Source organism: Meriones unguiculatus, chromosome 2 (genome assembly GCF_030254825.1).
Source record: "Meriones unguiculatus strain TT.TT164.6M chromosome 2, Bangor_MerUng_6.1, whole genome shotgun sequence".
NCBI classification, from domain to species: domain Eukaryota; kingdom Metazoa; phylum Chordata; class Mammalia; order Rodentia; family Muridae; genus Meriones; species Meriones unguiculatus.
This window is the reverse complement of record NC_083350.1, coordinates 56,304,684-56,327,358: the sequence shown is the minus strand read 5'-3', so window position 1 is coordinate 56,327,358 and position 22,675 is coordinate 56,304,684. Positions and strand designations below refer to the sequence as shown.

The following is a 22,675-nucleotide window of genomic DNA, read 5'->3' as shown; positions in this document are numbered from 1 at the left end:
TTTCAATTGCTAGGAAAGTTTTTCATCTTAAAGAAGATATCTCATAAAGACTAAAATCTTTAACTAGCACAACCAACTAGAAATAAATATCTGCACATAGGACACCAACAGATGTTGAACGATAACATTAAAATTTAAGCAATTTCATTGAAATAATATGTATTTATTATGTTAATTATCTATATCATAAATGGAAGAAAGGAGAAAAACTTTACAGAAATCTGTCATCTTTGGTTTGTGAGTGTGTGTAAAAATTTGTACTGGCCTTTTTATAGGTTGTTGCTCAATCAGTATGAACAGACCGTTTGGCTGAAATATTTTTTCCTATTCTTTTACTCTAAGAAAGCATTTGTCTTTTACTGTGAAGAATAAAAATGGACTTGTGTTCAAGTTTCCTAGAGACGAACTCAGACTATGCAAATGATAGCTATGATATAGTCAACATGTGTTCTAGCCACATAGGCTATAAAGGAAAAAAGCTTCATCTCCATCTTGCATCATACTCAAAATTAATAGGTGAATGTTGAATGATTAAACATTGGTCAAAATCAAATATCAAATGGTTCTAGGTTAAAATATAGAAGATCTCTGTAGCTTCAAGGAAAGTTGTAAATTAAAGTCAAGTAGTATGAACAACACGGAATGTTACCTCACAGTAAAAGCTGAATACACAATGGGATAGATGAATGCACAATGGCATGTGTAAATACACAATATTTACAATAGCAAAAATTAGCCTTTAGTGCTTGGTTTGGGGGATTTAAGGTGGATCCAAATAAGGGAAGGAGAGATTTGGAGAGCAGTAAAAGTTGGAGGGAGGTTGTGGTCTGAAAGATGACTGTGAACAAAAGCTGAAGAGAGTGTTATATTTTAGTGTGTGTTGTATTAGTATGTACAAGAAACATTAATCCTAGTGGGGTAAGCATAGACAACAATAATAAGTAAGGGAATGAAAAGATGACTCACTGAAAAGATGACTCATTTTGTATTTATATGACTCATTCGGGTCATGAGTTTAATTCTCAAACCTATGTAAGGAATGATCACATGTATGATTGTTACACCAGTGTTCCCATAGCAAGATGGGAAGCAGACACAGGAGAATGCCTATGGGTTAACCAGCCCATAGACCATCAAGCAAGAGGGACCACCTCAAAAGGGTATAATGCCAGTACTAACTCAATGTTGTCCTCTGACCTACACACATAGAGGGACTCATGCATGCGTGTGTGCATGCATGTGAAATAGTACACAGAAAGATATAGAGAATGAAAACATATGCAACAATCTCCTTTTAATGTGTAAAGGCCACAGAGCTAAATGAACACATGGGCCAGTTGTAGAAATAAACAGATCACAGGAAAAAGTCAAAGTTGCTCCACCTTGTTGTTAATCAGGAGAATGATAAAAGAAAGAAAGAGAAAAAAATCACAATAATTAGTCTAGAAAGTGATCCAAATAAAATCCAGATACAGAAAGATAAATCACTGGTAATAGTTATTACAAAAAAGTTTTTCTTATTCTGTAAAACTGAAAATCTACATGTCTCCAGTGTGTTTCATGTCTCCTCCAGTCATATTAACTAGGGAAAATCTGGTGTATAGTTTGAGGAGATGAAAAAAATAATAATAATAGCAATTCTAATAATGTGAAGCACTGGAGAAAACATTATAGTGAGTCAATAAGGTAAATTACTATGTAGGTTTGTTTAGAATATTATATTATTCATTAAAATTAAAGAGGTGGGCAGAGTGAATGGAATTTTATGTAAGAAGTGGGAAATAGTAAGAGCTGGAGAGGACAGGGTCTCCACAAGGAGAGCAACAGAACAAGAAAATTTAAACACAGGGAACTTCCCAGAGACTCATACTCCAACCAAGGACTATTCATGGAGATAACCTAGAACCCCTGCACAGATGTAGCCCATGGCAGTTCAGTGTCCAAGTGGGTCACATAGTAATGGGAAGAGGGACTGCCTCTGACATAATCTGATTGGCCTGCTCTTTGATCACCTCCCCCTGAGGGGGGAGCAGCCTTACCAGGCCACAGTAGAGAACAATGCAGCCACTTTTGATGTGAACTGATAGACTAAGATCAGAAAGGAGAGGAGAACCTCCCCTATCAGTGGACTTGGGGAGTGGCATGCATGCAGAAAGGGGAGGGAGGGTGGGATCCGGAGGGGAGGAGGGAGGGGCTTATGGGGGGATACAAAATGAATAAAGTGTAATTAATAAAATAAAATAAAAGAGGTGAATTTATATATGATATGACTACCAAAATCATAACATTCTGTCAAGGTGCACATACGTACATATAAATATATATCTTGCCTTTGTAACTACACACATGGTATATGGTATATTTAAGACAATTTACAGATCAGTAAAAGAGTCCTTACTACTTTTCAATATAAAACTAAGTAATTAGAGAAAACCTATACTTGTATAATTGGCTGTTTCTGTTTTAAATGACCAGAATACAACGAACCATGGTAAAACAAGACTTCTATCAGGAACAGACTGGCTTTAGCAAAATAGGAAATAAAGGCTGATGAGAAAAAGAAAGACTGCATTTATAAGCTATTTTCCCTTTTATGAAATAAAAGTGAAATAAATTTAAAAATAAATAGATGTTTATTTATATCTTGGTCTTATAGCCAGCATTTGCTACTTTGTGGGATCCTTTCTGTCTTCCACTCTCCTCCACACTTTTAGCCCCTACCACTAGGTTGGATTTTAAAAAGGGACAAAGGGAAAGTTATTCTTAAACTAATTCCTGCTGATTAGGGACATTCCTTGGGACATGTTTGATCTTTGCTGTCAGGATTCCTAATTTCCTCTTGTTTCTTTTCACACTGCTACCTGACAAATCACAACTAACAACAAACAATCACATCCAACCAATAACCAGCCACCAACAACAACCTTGCCTATCAGGACTCTAGCATTCATATATCCTCTGGAAAGTTCTTAGAATTCCAAACGTCACACACTCACAGAAACTATCTGAAGCTGGAAAGATCACATTCTTGCCAGAGCATGAGGTGAATCATAGTTAGCCACTTCAAAGAAACCCCACATCCTCACACCCAGGGTTAAAATAAAAACATATTCCCATAACATTTCTGGTTTTTCTGGCTAACATTTTCTGGCTAAGAGAGATGTTGGTTACTGCTAGAGAGCTGTTGGTTGCCACTGATATGTGAGCACTACTTCTTTGACTATTTATTTCCTTATGAATTTTTAAAAATTTATTTATTTATTATGAATTACAGTCTATTCGCTTTTTATTCCAGCTGTAGCTTCCTCCCTCATTCCCTCCCAATCTCACCCTTCCTCCCTCAACTCCTCCCATACCCTTCCCCAAGTCCACTGATAGGGGAGGTCCTCCTCCCCTTCCATCTGACCCTAGCCTATCAGGTCTCATCAGAACTGGCTGCATTGTCTTTCTTTGCGGCCTGGTAAGGCTCCCTCCCCCTAGGGGGAGGTGATCAAAGAGCCAGCCACTGAGTTCATGTCAGAGACAGCCCCTGTTCCTATTACTAGGGTACCACTTGGATACTAAGCTGCCATGGGCTACATCTGTGTAGAGGTTCTAGGTTATTGCCATGCATTGTCCTTGGCTGGAGTATCAGTCTCAGAAAAGATCCCTGTGCCCACAGAGGGCCTCTGAAAGACCCTACCTAGCAGGGCATTAAAGTGGAGGCTCATAGCCAAACTTTGGGCAGAGTGCAGAGAATCTTATGAAAGAGGAGAGAGATAAAAAGACTTGGAGGGGACAGGAACTCCACAAGGAGAGCAATAGAACCTTTTTTTTTTTTAAGAAGCCAAAATTACACAGTTCTCACTACATGCTCCTGCTGTCTCCTGCTGTGTTTCATTTTATAATCTATTCCTAGAAATGTCTGTTGGTATTCCCAATATTGAATACTACATTTCAATAAGCAGGGAGAGTGTAGCGATTAAAAAAGGATAGATGTCGGAGACTCATATATTTGAATGCTTAGTCCTCATGAAGTGGCATTACTTGAGAGGGATTGGGAGGGTGACCCTTTTTGGAGAAAGTGTGGTCTTCTTGAAGGAAGTATGTCACTGGGGGTGGAGTTTTGGGTTTCAAAAGTCCAAGCCAGTACCAGTTTCCCTCTTTTCCTGCTGCCTGCAGATTGTGACACATACCTCTCAAGCTACTTCTCCAACACCATCTTTACCTGCTTTCTGCCACGTTCCCACCCATGATGTCAACAGACTTAACTAACTTCAAGCAAGCCCCAATGAAATGCTTTGCTTTATCGTGTGATCTTTGCATGGCAATATAACATTGGCAAAGACGAAAGTTGGTACCAGCGGTGGGTATTGCTCTGACAGGCTTGGCCATGCTGCTTGTTGGAAGAATGTGGATTTGGAGACTTTGGATTAGGAAAGCAATTAAAAAGCTTTAAGTGGTCCTTAATGAGCCATAATAAAAGGGGCAAGAAAGACAGTGCTGAGGGCTATTTAACTGTGGGAACCCAGCTCAAGATGTTTCGGAGGAGAAAAATATTACCAAGTGACCTAGAGAGTGTTCTTATGATATTTTTGGTGAAGAATGTGGCTGCTTTTTGCCTTTGTCCAAAAAGGTGGCCCAAGGCTAAATTGAAGAGTTTTGGATTAATGATGTTATCAGAGAAGATTTCAAGACAGCTTGGTATTAGCTTTGCTTTGTGGTTATTAATGTCCATGGCCACTCTCATGCATATCTATAAAGAAAATAAGCAAGGAGAGCAAAGAAATATATAAAATATACAATGTGAGGAGAAAAGGAGCCCCAGGAAATGTAATGGAGCTAAGTCCAGTGCTCAGGGAGATAAAAAGTTTAAAAGAGAAGCCTTACTCTAAATGGAACTAAGGGAGTGATAACCTTGGCCCAAGACATCACCCAGCTAAGCTTCCAATGTGCAAAAACAAATTAAAGAAAAGCTTAAGTAGTGAAGGAAACCCATCAAAAACAGAAAGCTGATGAAAATGTATTTCAAGAAATGGGCCATGTTCTAGCCCCAGAAGCAGAAGAACTTGGCAGTTTTGCCACATAGTTCTGGCTTTAGAGGTAAGAATAAATAAATAATAAATAAATAAATAAATAAATAAATAAATAAATAAATAAGAGGTTGAAGATTCTCCTTTCATGGATAAGGAAAACCAATGAAACCAGTCATGTGTCAGGGGTGTCCCTACACAGAGACCCATAGAGGCCACTGAGTGAAGAAGATCTGAAAGTGAAGCCTGGATGTCACTGTGGACCCCAAGATGTTGATGACTCCAGAATCACAGGATACCCGGTAAGGAGAGCTGTTAATAGTGAGTGGAAACAGCCCAAGAAAGAGAAATATGTTTTCAGTCAACAAAGCTGAAAGCAGTTGGAGTTCTGAAGAGCCCTTTTTCATTAAACATGGAAATGCAGAGTTTGGAGTCTGCCCTGCTGATTTTTGGTCCAATAGTTCCTCAGTATGCTTCCATTCCTCCCTTTTGGAGTGGGAATGTATACACTGTGCCACTGGATGTTGAAATTGCATGATCCGTTTTTTTTCTTATTTTGTTTTTACAGAAGTTAAAGTTAAAGAGATTGCCTGCAGTGTAAGAAGAGACTTTGAACGGACTTTTTAACAACGTTAAGACTTTGATTGACGATGAGGACTTTTGAAGTCGAACTAAATGCATTCTTGCATTATGGTATGGCTACAAGCCTATGGAGAGTAGAATGTGGTGGTTGAGGAAGAACAGATCCCATAGGCTCACATATTTGAACTCACAGTCCACAGGAAGTAGCACTACTTAAAAGGGATTAAGGGGTGTGGCCTTGTTGGAATAGCTGTGGTCTTCTTGGAGGACATGTGCTACTGGGGGTGAGCTTTGGGGTTTCAAAACTCCAAGCCAGCACCTGTGTCCCTCTCTTCCTGCTCCTTATGGATCCAGATGTAGAACCCTCACCTGCTTTTCCAGCATCATGTCTATCTGCATGCTGCCACATTCCCACTGTGATGACTATGGACTAAACCTCTAAAACTTTAGGCAAGCCTTAATTAAATGATTTTCTTTATAAGAGTTGGTCATGCTAAATATATATGGGCACAGAGGCCTTTTCTGAGACTGATACTCCACCAAGGACCATGTATGGAGATAATCTAGAACCTCTGCTCGGATGTAGCCTGTGGTAGCTCAGTAACGAATTGCTTTTCCCTAGTAAGGGGAACAGGGACTATTTCTGACAGGAACGCAATGGCAGGCTCTTTGACCTTCCCACCCCATCCCCCAAGAGAGGAGCAGCCCTGCTTGATCGCAGAGGAGGACTTTGCAGCCAGTCTTGAAAATATCTGATAAAACAGGGTCAGATGAAAGGGGGGACACCCTCCCCTATCAGTGGACTTGGAAAGAGGAAAGGAGGAGATAAGGGAGGGAGGGTGGGATTGGGAGGGAATGGGGGAGTAGGATACAGCTGGGATACAGAGTTAATAAAATGTAACTAATAATAAAAATAATAATAATAAAGAAAATTAAAAAAAATAATTTTTTCAAGATTAAAAAGGGACCATAGTTTCATACTGAAGAAATTTTGCTATATAAGTTTAATTGTCTCTATGACACTGTGCTCCACATGACAATAAAGACTATTATTACAAATATAAAAAGTAAAATAAAAAAGAGTTGGTCATGGTATCTCGTCTCAGCCATAAAACAATGACTAAGACTGGAAGCATGTATTTTGTTGAGAGCAACTAGCCAGAGTGAACTGAGTTTTCTTTTCCTCAAAACAAAACCAAATCTATCTCTTTTAATGTCTCATTTTCATACAGAGACAGTATCATACATATAGCAAAAGAGAATTATAGAAATGCTAAAATCAAATGACCTTAGTACTATTACTATCAGGCTTTTATAGAAAATATCAACTTCGCTGATTATAAAATTTATCTTTTTTTTTCTTTTTCTAATTAAAACAAACCTGAGATAAAAAAAAAAAAGAAAAGATAAATGTTAAGCAGTGGCATGGAATAAGCAAAACCATCCAATAAGGCTGCTGTGGTTATTGATGTCTGACAGGAAGATAGCTTCCCACAGCTGCTGTGATAATTCTCCTAATGACAGCCATGACTGCAAAACTGCACAACATCCTCCTTCTGGTAGCGTTCAGGATGGACTGGGAAGAGAAGACTCGAACATTAACTGCTGTTGCCCCATATTCTGTTTTATTGTTAGGAGAGTAGTCTCGTTTCCTGTACTGAAAACACTGCTGGTAGAAACAATTATTCTTTTCCAAATACTTCTGGTTCTCCTACCCAAAACTAGAGGTTTGGGGGAAGGCAAACCTCCTGCCTATTGTTGCTCTTGCTCTTACATTTTCCACACCCCAAGATCTCCAGAGTCTTCTCTGTTTCTTTTCCCCGCCCCCCAAGAGGAGCTGGGATGATGGTGTCTTATTACTCAGAGAAGTTCCTTGCTTTAGCTTGTTTACCATTAAAATTAGAAGGAAGTTTCTCCATGTCCTGCTCCCATTTGTTTGTATTTGTCCTTTCTTAGTGAGAAAATATTCGATGAGATCAATATCTCTAATGTTTTTTCTTTTTTTTTTTTTTCTTTATTTTTTTTTCTTAAGACATTGGGGACTAAAGGAAATAGTATCAGTTCCTTTAATTTTTTTATATATCTTTCTTCATAAAGATTTCCTCTGATTTTATGTAAGATAACTCCACTCTTAATTAGTTGTGTGACCCACCTGTGCAGCCAAATGCATAAACAGGAGGACATGGTGTGAAGTGTGCCCAAGGAAAGGAAGTGATGGATGGAGAGGTCCTGGATGAAGAACCCAACAATTCCTTAAATCAGGGGGGATGGGCTTAGTGTGATGATTCAACAGTATGTACAGGAAGCATTGACACAACTGCAGTTATGGCCTGAGCCATGTTTAGCTAGGACATGGGAATGTACCTGAGACAGATGAAGAGGTCAAAGGATGAACTCTAATTATTATTAGGTATTTAGAGAAAAATTAACAGAACTCAATCAGAAAGCCAACAAGCAGACTGGAAAAAACTACTACCACCATGACCTCACCTTTCTGTGACCAGCTTAACACTGTTCCATTCTGACCTCCGAGGAAATTGGCACTTCCTTTCTGTTCCTTCTATAGGGTTGTGCTTAAACAGAATAGCAGGTTTCAGGGGCCATGATCTAGCAGACTAAGCTCACAAATCGTTGTAAAACATACTTGAAATTTAGTCATACTCATCTGCAATTAAATCCATGTTCAAGTTAAAAGAGCTGTCTGTATGTATGAGTTGTGTAAGATTTAACCATGTTAGCTGAGTAGCTAGCCAAAGAACGGTTGCACAAGTGATATAAAGTTAGAAACAAATAACAGGGAGGGTGTTCCAACTAGAGAAGAGGGAAAGAAGTCCATATAGACAGAGAATGGGGATGAAAGACAATTAACACAAAGGTTGCTTGATAAAACACCAAGGAGTTATTCACAATATATAAGTGTATACATATACTTATACACATATACATATGTATTTGAAAGGAAATTAAGCCACTTGGGGTGACAATGTTCCCCACAAGAACACTAAACTAACAAAAATCCTACCACCAGGCATGACAAATCTCTTTGAGAATGGTTAGTCAGAGTAATCTAAGTCACTCCAAAAAATACAGATAATAAATGGAGCCCTTAGTTACCTCTCAGGAGCCGGAGGAGTGTGCCAATTTCTGAAGACACCATATTCTTAGAACACGGGACTCAGATAACCTGAGCTGAGTGTGACCTGAAAGCATTGTTTCTGTGGTCTAGTTTCCATGGTGCTAGGAAATATTATGCAGGCTGAAAAGGAAGAAAATGAATTAAACAGTCCTACACATCTGCTATACCTAGGAACCATGACAATTGCCAGAATGGCAGATTATATATAAAACTCAAAGTTGTGTTCACATGTCAATGGCAACCAACAGCTCTCTAGCAGTAACCAACAACTCTCTTAGCCCACTCAGCAGGAGGGAAGTCATGGTACTGGAAAACTAACCAGTGCCAACAAGGTCATGAGCCTTAGAAAAGAATCTACGACTACCACTTTGCTAAGGACAGATTAATTCCTTACTCCATTCTAAATCTTATCCTTATGCCCACAACTAAGTGTAACTATCATCCCCTCACAAAGATGTCTCTCTTTACTGCAAACAGAGTCTATCACAAAAAAAAACACAAAGGGACACATTGAAGAAATCAATAGATTGTAAAGAGCCCCTGCCAGCTGATACAGCTATATCACAGGTTCTGCATATACGATTCAGAGAACATCTTTAAAGAAGGAGTGATTTCTCAGACAGAACTCCAGCTGGTCTGTTGTGAAACAGTCTCTTTCTCAAATGGCAGAGTAAACAGGTCTGGAATGATGGCAATGTCAATGGACATGTTAATGTGAAAAGGGGAAAATTTCACAAGGTCCCACATTTGGACAAATAACTATTTATTTATATCATTTTACTCAGAATGTCATCTGGTGTTGTGAAGTTGATATACAGACATACATGTCATATTATTGCTAGTCCATAATATCCATTTTACTTTCAGTATCCCAAAGATACTGAATTTATCTATCTGTTCACCCTTGTACATCCAGATTCCAAAAGTGATTGCCCCTTGCCAGCTAGTTGTTAATCACTTGATAAATGAATTAAATTAAAAAGGGAGGAACAGGGGAGGATGGAAAGGGAAAGGACATTAGTTACATAAGGGGAGGGGGTGTAATTCAGAGAAAGAAGGAAGAAGGAAAAATAAATGGCACTAAAGTTGTTTGGAAAAGGATATTATTTATTAGCTAACCTAAAAATCACATATAGAATGCATGTGTATGTGTTTGTAGTATAAATGGAGATACACCACATGGGGTAATAATGATCTTCTATAGAGAATCCAAGATACTAACAAAAGGCTATAGATTATTGCTATTGCTCTTGGTAGCTTCCCAGAACTTGAAGGTATGACCATGTTTCTTGAGGCACAAACACTTAGAAGGCAGTTCTTGGAGGAATTAATCTGGAACTTCCCTGGAAGTCTCCTTCATGAGGACTAACTCTTTTTTAATTTTTAATTTTATTTTTATTGATTACAGTTTATTCACTTTGTATCTCAGCTGTAGCCTCCTCCCCCAGCCCCCTCCAATCCCATCCTCCCTCCCTCTTCTTCTCCTATGCTCCTCCCCCAGTCCAATGTTAGGGAAGGTCCTCCTCCCCTTCCAACTGACCATAGCCTATCAGGTCCCATCAGGACTGGCTTCTTTGTCTTCACTGTGGACTGGTAAGGCTGCTCCCCCCCCTCAGGTGGAGGTGATCAAAGAGCCAGCCCATGAGTTCATGTCAGAGACAGTCCCTGTTCCCATTACTAGGGAACCTTCTTGGACACTGAGCTGCCATGGCTACATCTGTGCAGGGGTTCTAAGTTATCTCCATGCAAGGTCCTTATTTGGAGTATTGAGGACTAACTCTTACAGAAATTAGAGGTCCTATGCAAGCTGCCAAGGGGGAAGCAATTATACATAGTTCAACCCATCTGTAACCCAACAATAACTGGCTTGCAAGGTATTCCCAATGGTGCAATGTTGAAAGTTTTATCTTGGGAGTAAATAATAGCAGTTGGATGAAAGGTCCACCCAGTACTAAGGGATTCATGCCTGTACCTCAAAACTAGAAAACCACTCATGACTAGAATGGCCTTCAATCCTAGAGGTGAACCTACTGCTGCCATTTTCATAATCCTATATAATTTCTAACTGTATCCTAAATAATTATTCCAAACTCATAGATAACTGTAGCTCTCACTCCTCTTTTTGTAATAGACAGTGGCTATTTGCAGAGATCCATAACTGGTAAAAATGCAAAGAGTAACTGACTGTGGTGTGTCCAGCTACAACTGAAAAATCTACACTAAATTCATATACTTAAGGCACTGGGAATATCCCTGGAAGAGAGACTGAAAGATTTTTAAGAGCCAGAAGAGCTAAGTGATAGTCTTCTAGGTATAACAAGAAAACGAAAGCCATATTTATTTTCAAAAGTATGGCAGCCTAAACAAGACCCTAATAATGATATTCTAAGTTCCTATCAAGGTGGGTAGGAGAAGTTTCACAGTGTCCTAGATGAAAAAGATGAAAAGCTATAGCGATAAACAGCTACTGTGAGAAAGATGATAAGCCTTCTTTTCTAGGAGTGAGTCCCTTGATAGTTACCTAATCTCATGTATTGAGTCCTAAAAACTCATGAGTATGTGAACAACACTAAATTACTTCTCTCTCTCTCTCTCTCTCTCTCTCTCTCTCTCTCTCTCTCACCCTCTTTCTCTTTCTGTGTGTGTGTATGTATTTGGGAGTGAATGGGGGGAGGTTTACATGGGAGGATTTAGATGAAGATGGAGAGGCAGAAATTATATAAGCCAGTAGTTATGTATAAAATTCTCAAAACGAGGGCTAATATCCAGCATATATAAAGAACTAAAGAAGTTGAAAAACAGCAAGCCAAGTAATCCAATTAAAAAATGGGAAACAGAGCTAAACAGAGAATTCTCTGTAGAGAAATATAGAATGGCAAAGAAACACTTAAAGAAATGCTCAACCTCATTAGCCATCAGGGAAATGCAAATCAAAACAACCCTGAGATTTCACCTTACACCCATCAGAATGGCCAAGATCAAAAACTCAAGTGACAATACATGTTGGAGAGGTTGTGGAGAAAGGGGAACCCTCCTCCACTGCTGGTGGGAATGTAAACTTGTACAACCACTCTGGAAATCAACTTGGCGCTTTCTCAGACAAATAGGAATAGCACTTCCTCAAGACCCAGCCATACCACTCCTAGGCATATATCCAAAAGAGGCTCAAGTACACAATAAGGACATTTGCTCAACCGTGTTTGTAGCAGCCTTATTTGTAATAGCCAGAAGCTGGAAACAGCCCAGATGCCCCTCAACTGAAGAATGTATGCAGAAATTGTGGTACATCTACACAATGGAGTATTACTCTGCAATGAAAAATAAGGAAATCATGAAATTTGCAGGTAAATGGTGGGACCTGGAAAGGATCATCCTGAGTGAGCTGTCCCAGAAGCAGAAAGACACACACGATATATATTCACTCACATAGACTTATAAGATAAACCTACTAAAATCTGTACATCTAAAGAAATTAATTAAGAGAGAGGACCCTGACTAAAATGCTCAATCCCCATCCCAAAAGGCAAAGAGGATGGACATCAGAAGAAGGAGAAAGCAGGAAACAACCTAGGAACCTGTCACAGAGGGCCTCTGAAAGACTCTGCCCTGCAGACTATCAAAGCAGATGCTGAGACTTTAAGGCCAACTGTTGGGCAGAGTGCATGGAATTTTATGTAAGAAGTGGGAAATAGTAGGTTATGGAGAGGACAGGAACCCCACAAGGAGAGCAATAGAACCAGAAAATTTGAACACAGGGGCTTTCCCAGAGACCCATACTCCAACCAAGTACCAGGCATGGAGTTAACCTAGAACCCCTGTGCAGATGTAATCCATGGCAGTTTAGTGTCCAAGAGGGTTGCATAGAAATGGGAAGAGGGACAGTCTCCAACACAATCTGATTGGCCTGCTCTTTGATCACCTCCCCCTGAGGGGGGAGCAGCCTTACCAGGCCACAGAAGATGACAATGCAGCCACTTCTGATGAGAACTGATAGTCTAAGATCAGAAGGAAGGAGAGGAGGACCTCCCCTATCAGTGGACTTGGGGAAAGGCATGTATGAAGAAGGAGGAGGGAGTGTGGGGCGGGGAGGGGCTTATGGGGGGATACAAAGTGAATAAAGTGTAATAAAAAAAGACATTCTGTCATACAAAACTGATATGAACGGGTTTTCACATACTTTAGTGAATCATTCTTCTGCTAAAAACTGATACTTTAATACTTGAAAACAATAAAATCTTAAGTATTTGCCATTGAAAAAAATTCTCAAAACATTAAAAATATAAACTAACTAGGTATGGTGACACATGCCTTTAATCCCAGCACTCATAATGCAGAGACAGGAGGCTCTCTGTGAGTCTAAAGCCAGTCTAGCCTACATAGTGAGTTCCAGGACAGCCAAGAATACACAGAGAGACCCTGTCTCAAACAAAATGAAAATTAATTAAAGAAATTTAATAAAAGAAAAAATATATAATATATGCAGATGGCATATAAAAAGTATGCACACATTTGTTTGTTCATTTATATCAAAAGAGAAAACCAGAAAACTGATTATATTTAGATTCTAATTCTGAACTCTACTAGTTTAGATAAATAAAGTAAAATTCTAAGCTTTGTTTACTTTCCATATCAATTAAAGTTAATACTCACATTTAATAAATTAAATTAAAGAAGGAAAATGAAAATGTGATAAAATGTATGACTAGAGATAATGAAACTATTAGCTAAATCTAAGTGCTATCATGACAATAGAAATGCATTGCTAAACCTTTTGTTTCCATCTAGAATATAAACTTTCACTTTTGAAAATATGACTATTCTTATATCATACATTCTGTTAGATACCTATGTGTTTGTTTTATCTCAGAGAAAATGTGTCTCCACAACAGGAAGTGTCTGTGAATTTATTTTGAGAATATTTGGCACATGTTTATGAGATATGCTCATCTCCCAATCACTGACTACTGCATATTTCTGCTCTATACTCAAAGATTTATTTCTTCTTCCTAACATTTGTTATTTTGATTGTCCTAAAATAATTCTAACCATTCATCTGATTGTTTCTCCCTGGTCAAAGCACTTGTATTTTGGGGTGTTTTCCTCAAGCATGCTGCTAATATGGGTCTTATCTTTGTCAACAACTATTGTACTCACTGCTTCTGAGATAATGTGGTTTTCTGCTTTCTCACAATGCATAGCTCATAGGAGAAAGATTTTGAGAAGGACTGAGTTTCTTATTTTCTTCAAGTAGCCCCAAGCTATTGCTGCTCTGCCATGATAAATATATATTTGCTATATAAATAAATATTACTCTACATAAATATTATTTTCTCAGCACAGACATCTCCAACGCCCAGAGATACAAATACCCACCTCTAAGTTAAAAACAATATTTCTGGCATTATATATCACTGAAAACGAAAGAAAGACTTCCATGATCCCAAGACCTCACTGAGCTGCCCAGCCGTGAAAAGCAGTATTCCCTAGTTTCTAGTTTATTGTTACTCTTTCTACAGTGTCATAACTGAAGGGTTTACCATGTTCTGTCTTCAGGATGAAGCAGCTTATAGTCCATGAGAGTTGTAAAACTTTATCCCCCGAATCTCTGATACACATTTCATTCATAAACCATTTTTATGCAGTCAGTTAGGGTTTTTCACAAACAGAAATTATCCTCTTTCTCTCCCTAGTGTGATGTAAGATGACATGATTAGGAGAAGCAAAAAGATCACGGAGGCTCAAGGACCTAATGCTCTCTTGGAGTCGTGAAGTCACCACCTCTCTTGGATGCACGGTGGGGCAGAACTTAGTGCTGACTGGTCCTACACCAGGTCCTGGGGTCAAATCCTAACATCACGCATAAAAAAGCAGTTTCGCTGAACTTTGGACAAGATTGCTCAGCTGTATAAAACAATCTTTTATAACATCTTACTCTCATCTTCTTTTTCATTTTTCACTCACTCTCTTTCTCCCTGCTTTGACACTGTCCTGACCAGGATCTATCTAGAGCTATCCATTTACATTCAAAGAATTATTCTTCTGATCCTCCCTGATTTAAAAAAAAAAAAGCTGTTTTTTTATGTTTTATTACCTGAGAGGCATCCTACAAGCCTTATTCTGAGAAAAACAAAAGACAAAACAAAGGAAGAATTCATGATGGACTTGTGTTTGACAGACCCACATGCAGCAGCAAAACATTAAATCAGAAAATGCTAAGTTTATCTCTTATCTGTAACTGACTGCATGAAATTGCATAAGTTTCTAGATGTCTAAAAGCCTCAGTTGACTCCTTGGTAAACAGGTATCACACCACATGGCAGCTAACTTCATATGGCAGTAAGGATTAAGCATAATTAATGAATGCCCACGCTTCTTGATAATTCATCAACAGAATCAGCAACACCAGAATAAATATCCCTGGATACAACATTAGCACTTAGAAAAAGCTCTTTCATTTTAACTCAAACAGCTAAAAAAAAAAAAAAAAAACAGAAACCTGATGCTCTCATCATCCTTGTTTTCTTCATTCAACTATTTTATTTAGTTGAAAGGCCTTGAGACTCACCAAAATACATTAGAAATATAAGCACCTACACTATTAAACAGACAGCTTTAAGTAGAAAAAATATTCTTCTGTTTTCAATCCTTTTCAAGGGAGACTCAGAAAGAAGAGAAGCCTAAAGAAAAACTCATTATTGTTCCCTTATTACTAGGTCTAGGCTACCTTTTGTCTGTACTTTTATCAGCTTATCTTTGTTAATCCTCTTCCTGGAGTAACAAAAAACTTTTTTTGACCTATAGTCTTGGTCTTGGCATCTTTGCTTTTAGATAGATAAATGACATATATATTGGGTAGATAGATATCTGTGTGTGTGTTTCATATGTAAAACACAAAAACAACATTTCAAACATCCATGCATTATAGAATACATATTCTATTTTAGTCTTAATTTCCTTACTAGCTACAATAGTTTCCTGAAGTCAATTTCTGTCAATAGATTTATCTCTTTAATACTATCATCCTTCATATGCTTACCTTTCAACAACACAGGGCTGAAGGATGAAAATAATGTGTAAATTGAAATCATATTGCAATGAAAAACCACAGCTCTGCAATTTCAGGAATGGTCATTTCTATCACAAACACCACAGCCAGAAACCCAATTTCCACATCAGCACTTCATTATCAGAGAATGCATTGTTGGAGACTTGGTGCTGCAGGGCCTTTATGAAGGTGGTAATTGTGTTTTCATGGTTTTGCATTCTCTGTGACTATCATGTCTATTTGTTTTTATCTGCAAAGGAAGACTGTGACATTAGAATGTGACTTTGTCCGGTGTTTATTCATAGTGTTGGCTTCAGTGACCTTTGCGGTTTGTGATGATGTGATTCACTTCAGTGCTAACTGGGAAGGAGCAGCCGACTCTCCAGGGTGTGATGGAGCCTCCTGATCCTGCCTCAGGGATAGTTTGAGTCTTTGAGTCAAGAAACTCGGTGCCTAGAAAGCATGGGAAAGCTCGTGTCCCAGTATGTGGAATTATGAACAGTCACTCTACAGGGTGTGGACTGAAACTGTTTCCTAACATTCTCATTTTCCTGACATTCTTAGAGTTTTTTATAGAGCCCCTGACTAAGCCAGTCCGGGCTGTTTGTTCTTCAGGAATCTTCAGTGTATGATAAAGGAGGTGCTGTAAACACTGATGGTTCAGGTGCTGCCTCCTAGCACCACTAATGATGTAAGCGTGACAGTGTACCCTCATGCTTCCTTCTAGAGGCCTTAAGGAAAGTGTATTGGTTAGATTTCTGTTGCTGCAATAAATACCAAAAGCAACTTGTGTGATAAGAAAAGGCTTATTTAGCTTACAGGTGACAGTATACCATTGAATGAAGCGAGGGGATGAACTCAAGGCAGGAACCTAAAGGCAGAAACTGATGCAGAGATCTTGGAGAGCTTCTTCTGACTGGCTTGCTTCCCATGACTTTCTTAGGCTTCTTTCTAATACAGTTCAGGATCACCTTCCCAAGGATGACCCTGCCCAGAATGAGTTGGGTCCTCCAATCAATCCTTAATCAATAAAATGCTCTCACAGTCCTTTCGGGGGGCCAATCTAACAGGGACATTGTCCCATCTGAGATTTCCTCTCTTCCCTGATGATACTGGATTGTGTCAAATGGACAAAAACTTAATCAAGACAGAGATCAAAGCACCCCTACTCTTCAGAGGGGTACCTGGGAGGTTCAGAAGCTGTTCCTTTCTTCTTCCCTTGCAGAGTAGGTGAGGACAGAGTCATAATAAGCTGTTGAGATGAACATTTCCTCTTACAGAAATGTAAGAATACTATTGCAGACAATTTTGCAGAAGCAAAATAGAGAAACAGCAACACATAACTTTACTCAGAAGACAAATAAGCATAGCTTCTGCTTTTCTATAATCAGAATGGCCACCATAAACTCATATATTTGAATGTTTGGTTTCCAATCAGTGATACTGTTTAGGAAGGATTAGGAGATATGGCCTTGTCGGAGGAAGTATTTCACTGACTTTGAGGTTTCAAAAGCCCAAATCATATTCCGTCTCACTCCCAAAGTCACTCCATCATAACAGAAGGACATTTGTTCAACTGTGTTCATAGTGGCTGTGTTCATAATGTCTAGAACCAGAAACAACCTAGATGTCTCTTAATCAAAGAATGATTTTTTAAAAAAATGAATACACAATGGTGAATTACTAAGTTATTAAACACACACACACACTGACATCATAAAATTTGCTGGCAAATGGATGGAACTAGAAAAAAGAATCATCCTGAGTGAGGTAACCCAGAACCCAAAAGACATGGTATGTGTATACTTATAAGTTGATAACACCTGTGAAATAAAGGATAATATGCTACAACCTACAGACCCAGAGAACCTAAGTAACAAGGAGAGTGTAAAAAGGGTCCAAAGGATTTTCTAGGAAGAGGAATTAGAATAGATGTCAGGAGGTAGACTAGGGGCTGGTGGGGATGGGAACAGGAGAGATTAGGTAGGGGGTTGGAGGGAGAGAATACGGGGAGAGATGGCCAGAATTGGAAGGCATTTGGGAAGCGAGGTAGAAAGCTAGTGCAATGGAAATTCCATGGAATCTATAAGGGTGACACTAGTGAAGACTCCTCGTAATAGGCAACAAAGAGACTGAACCAGCCATCCTCTGTAACCAGGCAAGGCCTTAAGTGGAGGGATTGGGACACCAGTCAAGCCACAAAACCTCTGATCCATAGTTTGTCAGGCCTGCATGGGATGGTAGCCCAGCAGAATCATCATCAGAGAGACCAAGGAAACTTCATACAGCAACCAGTGGGAGCAGCTGCAGAGTCCCACAGCCAAGTATTAGGCACACCTCAAGAAGTCCTGTGATGGAGGGGGAAAGAATTGGAGGAGTCAGAGGGATCCAGGGCACCATGAGAACATGGCCCACAGAATCAAATGACCAGGAATCAAGTGAGCTCAAAGAGATCAAGGCACCTGTATGGGTCTGACCTAGGTCCTCTGTGTATATGTTATGGTTGTGTAGCTTAGCATTCTTTTTAAGATTCCTAACACTGGGAGCAGGGATGTGTCCAACTCTTATGCCTGCTTTTGGGACCCTTCTCCTACTGGGCTACCTCATTGGCTCTTGATATGAGAATATATGCCTGGTATAATTGTGGCTTGTTATGCTGTATTTAGTTTATATCCCTGGAAGACCTGCTCTTTTCCAAGGGGAGGTGAAGGGAAGGTGAATCTGGGGAAATGGGAGGTGGGGAAAGAGACTAGCGGAAGTCAGGGAGAGGAAACTGCAGCTAGGATGTAATATAAGAGAGAATAACAATAAATTTGGATAATAGTAATAATGATAATAGTAATAATAATAATAATAATAATGTTGCCTGGGTCATGGTGTCTCCTCACACCAATAAGTAGTAACTCAGACAGCTACTAAAACAATAGTTTGCATTTTAAAATGCTTAGACTCTAAAGTGCAATATAAAATATAAAAAAATTACCACAAAAAGCATTGCACTAAATAACTGCACTTCCATGTTAAGCCAAGCCTTATAAATATTGGCTTTATATGAGCTCTTTCCATTTTAAGTAAGCATTAAATGCATTAAACATGAAAATTCAAATTCATAAGACACATAAATTAGGAAAAAAAAAACACCTCTGTTAGTTTTAGTCATTCTTCCTACCTTAGCAAAAGGTTTTATTAGCAAGTTACAGTAGTAGTTGGTTTAAAAATCAATCACCAAGAGGAATAAAAGAAACTATTAAAAGCCAGTTTACATTTAAAGACAGTATAAATAAAGATGAAGCATCCCAAATTATAACCAAACAACTCAATTTAGAGAATTAGATTCACAAAACTTAGATTTGCATGCAAGCTTCTTTCTACAAACTAAGTCACAGGAATGGAATCCTGTGATGGTTGTCCTGGTCCCTGAACAGATAACTGGGTTACGGTTTCCATGTAGCCATCTCAGAGAGGACACCCAGCTTTCCCATCAGGTGATGTCTCAGGAGTGGTATCTGACCCATTGAGAACACAGTGAAATGAACTGTGGTAAATCTGGGGAACTTGTCATTCAAGACAGATACATTAAAACTCAAATTCAAGGGACACATAAATTAGGGGGGAAAACTCTGTTTTCTTTAGTCATTATTTGTACTTCAGCAAAAGGTCTTAGTAGGTTACAGCAGGAGTTGGTTTAAAAATTAGTCACTAACAGGAATAACAGAAACTACTAAGAGCCAGTTCACATTTAAAATCAGTATAAATAAAGATGAAGCATCCCAAATTATAACCAAACAACTCAACTTAGAGAATTAGATTTACAAAAATTTGATTTGCTTGCAAATATATATATATATAATATACACAAATATGTACAAGTATATATATATTATACAACACATATACAATATATGTATTCAATATTATATTATATATATGTATAAAACCTCAAGTTTGTATAACAAATACATGAAATTATCAAAATCATGATGGCACAGAAGACATAATTTGGAAAATACTGAGTATATATGAAAGGATGATCTTATTCAGTACAAGAAAAAGGGTGTTTATCACTGCATGGCTCACAAACAGCGACGTAAACCTTTGCTTGTTATAGATCCCGTAAGTCAGAAAACAAATAATGCTCAACTGTGAGACATTTACCCTTCCAGGTGGGTGGGCTTGGATGTCTTGCATAATGACAGGAAGAATGTGGCTGCTGCGGAAACACGCAAGATGGCTTGGCCTGCATTCACGTTACCTTGGTAAGGACAGCTCTGGGCTTGGTGCATGTGCCACATGGGTTTCATGTGAAGTCTGGAACTCCAGTGTGAGCATTTCAAGTAGTAATTGTGCGCAGAAACTGCATGATGTTTAAATCTCAAACTCCCAAGTTCCACAGACTCGTTCGTTCTACCCACTGTTGTCCAAAGCAAATCTAATACCCACCAGATTCAAGAACACAGAGGACGGTTGGTGAGGATGCTGTGAAACAGCATACAAGACAGAATATACAGAGGAAGGGGACACACTATAAAAGAAAATATATGGATTTCTTAGGGGGAGAAAAGCGTGCGTCCTTATCTGAAGCTCAGGACGCGCTCATATTTGATGCCATGTGTCGCTTGAGGCAAAGACAAACTAATCTACAACGTGCACTCACCTGGCGGAACTGCTCCAGGTCAATTTTGTTACCCACCAGCACAAGGGGGATTTCATAGGTGTGACGGACCTGGAAAATAAGCTCCTTGAACTTGGCAGCCTCCTGGAATGACTGTCGGTCAGTGACAGAATAGCAGATGATGAAGCCCTCTCCCCCACGCATGTACTGCTCCCGCATGGCCGTGAACTCTGCCTGAAGGAGAGAACAGTAATTGGGTAGGTTTCAGTTGGAGAGAGTCAATATGATGTTTAATATATTCTTGTGAATATTTTGAACTATTGAGAGTATTGGTATTTGGCTATAAAAGGTTCGATTTAAAGAGCTCCTGGACAGATACAGTAAATAACAAGTCATAAACATAAGATTTGTTTTTATATTTTAATGACCTCCGCTTCTGAAAACAAGCCAATCTGTGCATTTGAGCTTGTGTTAGGTATGCGTACATTAATATTTAAACATTTTCTTACAGCCTGTCTTTTGAAACTTTTTTCCCTAAAAACCATTGAAGACATGTATGATCAAAGGAATCCGGCTTTGCTTTTCAAATAAGAGCCCATTTGTAAGGAAAATCTGGAGCAAGTCCTCCGAAGAACCTGGGGAAAAGAAGTGCTTTTCTATTCAAAAGTACGAACACAGAAGCTAGAGCTGTGGCTTAGATGGAGTGCCTGCCTAGCACTGGAAGGTCCTGGGTTTATCCCCAACAAGGAAAGAAAGGAAGGGGGGAGTGAGAGAGGTGGGGAGGACACACTAAAGTTAGACTATTGATTATCTTTGCCCTTCTGGGACGGTTTTAACCTGGGCAATAGAGATGAACTCATATATTCCAGTGTTCTTAGGTTTGCTTCAGAAACACCCATAAAGACAAGCACCTAGCTGCCCGAGAACAGATTAATTTCAACACTCTGCTAACTCCTTCATCTTCACTTTCCACAGAAGGCAGGCTACTATCCAGATGGTCCCAGTGCCCCATCTGACTGACCCTGCTGGCTCAGCCTTTCATACTGCTTCCATCTGTATTACAATTTCCCAGCATCTGAAAATCCTAACATTTAAACTGTAAGCCAGAGTTTCTTTAAGTCAAAAATATGCTATTTATTTATTCTTACTCTGAATCTACTAGTAAAATTGCAAGGATTAGATAGATGCAATGGGTGACTTAAAACTTGGGCTTGTCTACGGAACATACGTTTTACTGCTGGGTCATCTTTCCAGCCCTAGGCATAAAGTCTCGGTGCTTTACAAACAATGTCCCATTGCATATTTTAAATTCCCTCCCACCAAAGTTTAGGTATGCCGGAGAAGCAGACATGCTCAAAGATAGCATTCCTCTAATTTTGAGAAATTGTGATAATTTCACTGCAAATGATAATGTATCAATAATATTCTATACAAAAGTGGCTGCTTCTTTTCCCATTCTATGGGCTGCCAGTTTTGTTCTATTTATGGTGTCCTTTTCCTTACAGAAGCTTTTGGGTCTTTGTTTGATTGATTTAATATATATATATATATATTTATTTATTTATTTATTACAATTTATTCACTTTGTATCCCACTGCAGCCTTCTCCCTCATCTCCTGGCAGTCCCACCCACACTTTTACTTCTCCCCCTATGCCTTTTCCCTAGTCCCCTGATAGGGAAGGAACTCCTCCCCTTCTATCTGACCCTAGCTTATCAGGTCTCATCCAGACTGGCTGCATCATCTTCCTCTGAGGCCTGGTAAGGATGCTCCCCACTCTGGGGGAGGTGATCAAAGAGCCAGCCACTGAATTCACATCAGAGACGGCCCCTGCACCCCTTCCTAGGGCACTCACTTGGAAACTGAGCAGCCAATGGACTTCTTTTGAACAGGGGGTCCAGTTTCTTTCCATGCATGGTCCTTAGTTGGAGTATCAGTCTCTGCAGGCCCCTCTAGGCCCCTATTTTGGCTGTTGTTCTCCTTGTGGAGTTCCTGTCCCCTCTAGATCCTTCTATCTCCCTCTTTATCCGGAAAAGATTCCGGCACTCTGCCCAAATCCTATTTCTTGATTGTTAATCTTAGTGCCTGAGCTGTTGGAGTTCTGTTCAGGAAGTTGTCTCCTGTGCCAATGAGTTCTAGACTCTTCCCCACTTTCTCTTCTCTCAGGTTCAGTGTGTCTGGTTTTATGTTGATCTTTGACCCACTTAGACTTGAGTGTTGTGCAGGGTAATAGACCGGGATGTATTTGCATTCTTCTACATGAAGACATCCCGTTAGATCAGCACCATT

The 22,675-nt window shown here is 39.2% G+C and overlaps 1 protein-coding gene across 4 annotated transcripts in view; it reads right to left on the bottom strand.

Moving 5' to 3' along the window:
- Positions 1–22,675, bottom strand: part of Rit2 (Ras like without CAAX 2) — a 337,828-nt gene that overhangs the window by 151,118 nt on the left and 164,035 nt on the right. For all 4 annotated transcript variants that reach the window (XM_060377524.1, XM_060377523.1, XM_060377522.1 and 1 more), the window contains exon 4: positions 20,430–20,621. In XM_060377524.1, coding sequence (XP_060233507.1) covers positions 20,430–20,621 — 192 coding nt within the window. The remainder of the gene's footprint in view (positions 1–20,429; positions 20,622–22,675) is intronic.